Source organism: Ceratosolen solmsi, unplaced genomic scaffold (assembly GCF_000503995.2).
Source record: "Ceratosolen solmsi marchali unplaced genomic scaffold, CerSol_1.0 scaffold57, whole genome shotgun sequence".
Lineage (NCBI taxonomy): Eukaryota > Metazoa > Arthropoda > Insecta > Hymenoptera > Agaonidae > Ceratosolen > Ceratosolen solmsi.
In genome coordinates this window covers 1,849,423-1,856,966 of record NW_011948427.1, presented here as the reverse complement: position 1 = coordinate 1,856,966, position 7,544 = coordinate 1,849,423, and the positions used below count along the sequence as shown (strand labels likewise).

Here is a 7,544-nt window from a genome sequence, read left to right as displayed (position 1 = left end):
ACAATATTAATTTTATAGAAAAAGAGAGAGAGAGAGAGAGAGAGAGAGAGAGAGAGAGAGAGAGAGAGAGAGAGAGTAAACTGTAAAATGAGGTAAAATGTTCTCGCTATTCTTCAATATTTTATTTCATTTATTAGTATGGCAAATAATTAATTTGGGATTTCCACATGAGCTTTATGTATTTTACATTATACATTTAAATATATTTATTAGTCATTCTTATTAAATGCCATCAAAAGATTACAGAAAGGTCATGCTCAACTCTACGTGTAAAAATTACATATTTGAACGTATTACTCATTTATACAAATTTTGTTTTATTTTCTTTATATATTGAAATAAGATTTATCATGTTAACGAAGTGAATATAAATGTTATAAATGTTGCTTAAATATAAATGCAATATAAATGTTGCTTACAATAGTTGTTGCAATTATATTTGAAAGTGAAGCGATGGTTATTATTAAGACATTAATTTTGCATTAAACTTATTTAATTAAACCAAAAGTGTGAAACAATTATTTTAATTGGACTCTGTTGTGTATTCTATTAGCACCTTCATTACATTAATCAGTCAAATTTTTAACAAAACAATCGAATTTTTTAATTAAGTGTTACTTATAACATCGGTTTTATCGTATTTCAGATAATCACGGAAACTTATGTAATATTGGAGAAAATGATTGATCACTGATTAAATAAAATTCTTATTTATCTTACGTTTGTCTTCATACATTTGACATTCAAGCCTTTGAAAGTATAAGATACGTAATTCACTGTACAGGAAGCAAGTAATTGAACTAGTAAATTTATATCTATTCATGTATAGGGTAACGTAAATACATACGTTCATTTCCTTAATAATTTTTTTAAATACTTTCATTACGTGCACGCTATTACTATCTGGGGATAAAATAATTAAGTTTTTTATGTTTAAATACAATACCATTAAATACAATTCTATTAAAAACATAAATAATTTATATGCTGAATAAAAATGTTATGAGACTGCTAATAATAATTTTTTATGCATAAATAAATTGATGTGATTTTAATTATACTCTAATTCATAAATAGAAAGAGAAACATTTCAGATGCATATGCCGTGCACTGATATTAGGCATTGCATTATTATACGTTGCTTCGAAATGGTTATTATATAATATGTTACAATTATTTGCTCGAAATAACGAAGTATCAAATAAATGCATTTATATTTTATGAGATAACTGCACATGGGAATAGGCATGCAAAAATGCATTATTATACAAAGTTAGCGATAAAGCTAAAGGTAATTATTTTTTCCACTGAATGTATTCACTACCATAGTTGCATAGACAAAACGTATATTAAATTATTTTCGATGTTTTAAAGTGCATTTACGCGACCTTGAAGTTAATCGAAATAGCTCAAAATAATTAGGATTTAATCTTTATCAAAAAATTGGCGAAACTCTGTCATTTTTTTTTTGGAGATAATTAACACAATTAAGGACGTTTTATTGAATTCTATATTATGTTAAGATTACTATTATTCATACGGAAAAATTCAAGGAAACGCTCTTCTTTTAAGCTCTTAAATCGCAAATTCGTTCCATATACGAAGAACATTTTTATTTATATTATTTAAAACAAGCCATTTGACAGCAATCAGTTTTGAAGACCTTGCACTGGACGCGTAATATGGAAGTGTCTTAGCATTTGACCTGAATAAAGATCAAATACTTTGTGTTATTTTCTACGTGACATTGACGATTAAAGAAGCATGCATATACGAGGAATTTAAAATGCTGTCTTTCCCCGTAAAAATATGGAATACACTAACGGCTTATTTCATTTAAAAATTAAAACAGTCTTTATATGCCTTAAGTTTTTAAGTAACCATTTCAATAATATATTATTACGCATTTTGTAGTAAGTTGATGTATCGCTTATCATGCGCAAATAAGTATAAGTTAAATAAATTAGACAGCCATGTTTGTACTAGGACTAAAAAGAAAACTCGATGCATCATTGGCGATAGAATAGTCATAGATTTGATGGGAGGCCATTCATCTCGAGGCAAAAATTGTATCAAATAATCTGCAGTTGGTTTGGAAGACTACACGATTTCTGTAAAGCCATCGTTAAAAGTGCGTTGACAACAATAAAGGATACATTATCGATAAGTAATTTACAGTGTATTCAATGTCGATATTCACACGAACTGAAACTGGAGATCTAGTTGCAACTTTTGACAAACGTTCTCAATTAATAAATTGATAAAATGTCGATACTCGTATCTGCGTAATCTGGCTTTGGGGTGTTGAAAATGCCTGTTTTAAAAGTAGTTTAGGGACGCATATTCTTCGAAGCTATTGTGCAATCATTCTACTCATGACACATGTATAATAAATCTATTATGATCGGACACCTGTTCATGCAATTTTTAACGTTAGTAAAGTCGAGTAAGAAAACGTAGCGATATTTAAATATATTTTTGAATTTTTTTCCACAAGCTCATAATTCTCGTGGCTTGCTGCTGAAGTTTGGGTTTGTTTTTTTTTCTTTTTAATTCTTATTAATATCTGAATTATATATTATTGTTAAGGCGTATAAATTCTTATAACGTCTGATTATCACCAACGTAATTGCTAACTAGATTTTCGTTACATTGAATGAAAGTATGTTCATTAATGTAATAAATAATATTAATATTTCATATTTTATAATTGGTGTTCAATGTAGGCTGTCTGTCAAAGGAAAAAATATTGCTCTGAATTCGTTGCTTCTGGCTATTTTTAATCATATAATCACGTTGTTTTTACAAATTTTTAAAAATAGATCGTAAAAATATATTGTCAACCTTAATACAATTGATTATTTTTCCATAACTTGAATGAAACTCAGCATTATTTTTTATCGTTTTAAAATTTTAAATTTCGAATGATAGGTTTGAAAATCCACTGACATAAAGAATTTAATCTGTTTTTTAAAACAACAATAATAAATCATTCGCTGTAAATTTAATGGAAAATGAATTTCAATATATTAAAATTTTATGCTGATACCTGATAAGGCATGTCGATAGCGTAATTATAAAAAAAAAATATATATATATATTTATATATTGAATAGATTTATATATTGAAAATGATGTTTGAGTTTGGTCATGTGTGGCCAAGGAGCAAAATTTTTTTAAACTCTTCCTCGTAAATAAATCGAATGTCCATTTGTTGTATTATTATTAATTACTTATTTCAGGCATTAAATTATTTATGCTCCCTAAATCTCGTCGTGTAACCTTAAGTCACAATATCTGGCATAAATGTATATAATCGGTTTAGAAGGCTTAAAATTTGCTTTTCATAAAGTTTAACCATCGTAAATATCTTTTATACGTTTCATTCTAAAGTCTATGATAATTTCACAATTAAATTACACTTCGTTAGTCGTACAATTTTACGACTATTGTTACAACCGTTATAGTTACTTCCAACTATATTTAACCAAAGATAACGATTCGTAAAGACTATCTATTATTGTTATAAATGGTACAGGGTATAGTGGCAAACTAAATCTGTCTCGCTCTCTCCACTTCCTTCTTCTGCGCACTCCTGCGAGCCATTTCCTCTAGCAATGAGATATAATTAGCAGTAAATTTTCACGGCTTTTCGCGCTCGCGTTCCTGCACGCCCGTGTTTATCTATAAAGTGCTGCGCGAGCCTATTGAACATTGCCGCGCATAATGGCCGTGTCTGTAACGGCTCTTTCTTTATCACGCCAAATTTGCACCTTAGCAGGCTTTCTCTCCCTCCACATGTCCGTTTCCATTCAACTTTACGAGGCTTTGTTGGTATAGTTAATTTTATCATTTATGCGCTACAACATGCGTCTATTCGCGTTTTTCTTCCATTGGCCAGTTAAAAAATCGGAAAAACGAAGAAAATGTGCGCACAAGACAGCGCAACGCCGTATTAACGGCTTATTCAACCGAACGTTAACAAACTGACTTATCGATGCTTTTATCGTATGACTCTACACATAGACAGCTATATTTTCTACGCTAGGGAGGGCGATGAGTAGTAGGAGTAGGAGTAGGAGCTAGAGGGAGGGGGGTAGGGGTAGAGAGTGTTTAATAGAGCACGAAACCACACTTATGAAATACCTTATAACTACAGGCATGCATTATTAATAATAATAGGGGGATCGTAACGTTTTTTAATAAACTTTTAATGTCCACAGTTGGTCGCATGATTTTGAAAGTCGGTACGACGTCGATGTAGCGGCGTGCACGGCCCTCGCTCGTTAAATTTCACGTTAGCAATAGGTCCCGAGCGACTTCAATCATCGAATCAATACACGTGTCCAATTTATTTATTCGCGCACGTAAAACTCTATTACTGTCTTAAGTTTCGACTAGAGAATAATGTTGCCGAGCCGAACGGTGCCGACTCAGCGTTGACGTCGTCATCGCCGTCGGCTGCGATTTCGGAGCACTCGGTCTCTTGATCGATTGCCAAAGCGCTTAAATTATCTGGACTACTTTGACAGCGCAGACGTGCCAAACGGAATGACATTAATCCATTAGGAATCGGCCCGATCCTTGTCGATAGTCTCTCTCACTTGTCCACTCGGACAACACGACATCTGTATAAACACGCGTACACTCGCGAATTAGCGCCCGTTAAGAGCAGGCCGGCTGAATCCCTGGCAAATAGGGCGGCCAGGGTGAAAGGGTAGATATGGGTGGACTGTATCAAGTGGCAGAGGCAGAGAGGGGACTACCATATAAAGAAAAGCATTAAAAGAGTGACGTTTGTCAACGGAGAATAATGCGCTCTCTGCTGGACTTTATTCCGTCTAGAGATTTTATCGCTCGTGTACTTGACGCACGCATCATAAACCTCGCTCCATTTCAAAGGTTCTCTGGCTGTTTGAGCGCGGCCGGTTTATAGTAGCTCCTTTCGGTGCTTTGCGGCACGGCTCTTTCTTCCTCCCTGACGACGGCGCTGGTGGTGGCAGTGACGGCGAAGGCGGTAGTAGCAGCGGCCCGTTAAGAGGGACGAGGCACAGCGTCGCTCTCGAGCCGCGACTTTCGCGAGCAATTTCGTAAAGAAGTACTTTTTCAGGGCATCGCGCTGCCTCGTATAACGCCATTCTCTTCGATTAAAACCGAACACGGGTCACGTACGAGCAAGACTCTCCTTCTCCTCCACTACCTCCTTTTCCTCCACCACCTCATCCGATGCCACCCCTCCCACCTCTAACAAACAGTGCACTACGGGGCTGCCTATATTTAAAAAAAAAACAAAAAAAAAACAAAAAAAAAAAACAAGAGATGCTCGCACTGCTTATCGAGTCTATTGCGATGAAAATATTAGGCACGCATATTGCATCATCCGAGATTTGTGATTCCAGCTGCATTCGACCTTGCCAAGCAATCGACCCGTAAATTCGTCGTATACTAGTTTACTAAATCTTGAACTGCGCGCTCGCGCGTTTCTATCAATTACGCAATTTATGTAGGCGAGCATGCCAACTACGCACCCTCGATGACACAAAGGTTAAATCGCGTTTGACTTTGCGTATTAATTGACCTCGAGATCCTTATACCATAATATTTAATCTCGCCATTTCTTTTCTGTTTCAGCTGGATGCCAAGAACAGTCCACTGGCGCTATTGGTCCAGACATGCAGTCAAATAGGCGTCGATCCACCGTCTAACAAGTCGCTACTTTCGGCTCACGACAAGTCCAATAAGTTATCGAAATCGTCATCGGAGTTGGTCGGACGAGATAAGAGCTCACCATCGACACACGCGAACTCTACCTCGTCTGCCTCCTCTAATCTATCCACCTCCTCCTCCTCCGAAAGCACAAAGTCCAGCAGCTTCAAGCCCTACGAATCGTGCATCGTCCGGGACAAAGCCTCCAGTCCTGAGCAGCAACAGCAACAGCAGCATCAACAGCAGCATCAACAGCAACAGCAACGCGTTCCTTCCGTGCACTCGACCTCGGGAAGCAATTCACGCTCGAGGACACCGGCCAACGGTGGTGGCAAGCGCTGCTCAAGCAACCAGAGCGCATCCTCGGGTGGTGGCCGGACGATGAGTCCCCAAGGCCGAAAAAGTATAACCCCGAGTAACGACACTACGAGAGAGTCGCCGAGCTCCCGGAATACTATCAACGAAATGGCTTCCTCTTCGAGATCGGGCTCGGCTAACAGTCCCTCGCTTCTCCAGTCCTCCAAGCCGGCCTACAGTCCAGCTCAAGGTGTCCTCTCTTCCCAAGATTTGTCCCTCGGTGGCTACAAGCCCTCCGCGATGAGCTTGATCTCGTCGACTTCCGCCTCGGCGGGCGCGACCACGACAACGACGCCCTCCGCCGCCTACGGCCTCCCCTATCCGCCTCAGCTTACGCCTATGGACGCGATGACCGCGAGCTCGCTAATGTCCCAACATCACGCTGCGGCGGCCCTGAAAAATGGCCTCGCCGGCCACCCGTACCTGAGCTACGCACGCATGAAGACACCCTCCGGGGCGGACACCTTGGTGCCCGTCTGCCGGGATCCTTACTGTACCGGCTGTCAACTGAACAGTCATTTGTTGGCCGCGACATCGCAGGCCTCAGCCGCGAACACCGGAAAAATCGCAACGAGCCAGGCGAGCAGCTCCTGCCCCGCGGGATGCGCCCAGTGCGACCACAAGCCATCGTCCTCGGCCTCGACCTCGGCCTCGGCCGCTGCCGCCGCCGCCGCTGCAGCTGCCGCCGCAGCCGCTGCCGCCTCCTCGCCCTACGCGGCATACGCGCACGCGCAACTCGTAGCTCTGGCCGCCGCCTCCCAGATGCCCTACGTTTGCAACTGGATAGCCAGCGATGCGGCCTTCTGTGGCAAGAGGTTCGCAAGCTCGGACGAGCTCCTTCAGCACTTCAGGAGCCATACGGCCGGACATCAGTCCGCCGCGGACTCGAACGCAGCCGCCGCGGCTGCGACTACTGCTGCCGCCCTCTCGTTACTCACACCACCGGGCCTCGGACCCGGGCATCCGCTCCTCTCAAGGACCTACCCTACACCGCCGCTCAGTCCTCTCGCAACCGCGAGATATCATCCCTACGGGAAGCCCTATGGGGCACCTACTCTCTCCTCTCTGGGGCTACCGCTTCCACCGCCCCATCATCCGCACCCCGCAGCCGCGGGTCTACCCCCGTACTTTTCACCGTACTCGCTGTATGCTGGCTCGAGATTGGGCGCCGCCTCGGGCATGCATCCCTAAGATGATGCGCGGTTCCTAAGCGAAATCATGGATAAGACAGGCAGAGATAGAGAGAGAGAGAGAGAGAGAGATAGAGATAGAGATAGAGATAGAGATAGAGAGAGAGAGAGAGAGAGAGAGCAGTGCGATAGCCCAATCTCACAGCTTCTGCGTCTAATTTTTGCAAATGTTTTTCCGACTTATTCATAGACATATTGAGTACTTCCTCGAATGCCAATACTGCTTCCACGCCCGCATTCAGCATTGGAAATCCGAATCATATAAATGACGTTCTACATGAGAAAGTATAT

The 7,544-nt window shown here is 40.7% G+C and overlaps 1 protein-coding gene across 1 annotated transcript in view; it reads left to right on the top strand.

Annotated features, from left to right (window-relative positions):
• LOC105363420 (zinc finger protein Elbow) overlaps positions 1 to 7,295 on the top strand; it is a 10,760-nt gene extending 3,465 nt beyond the window's left edge. The window contains exon 2 of the mRNA XM_011501100.1: positions 5,632 to 7,295. Within this exon, the coding sequence (XP_011499402.1) occupies positions 5,632 to 7,254 (1,623 nt within the window). The 3' untranslated portion in view covers positions 7,255 to 7,295. The remainder of the gene's footprint in view (positions 1 to 5,631) is intronic.
• Positions 7,296 to 7,544: the final 249 nt, after the last annotated feature.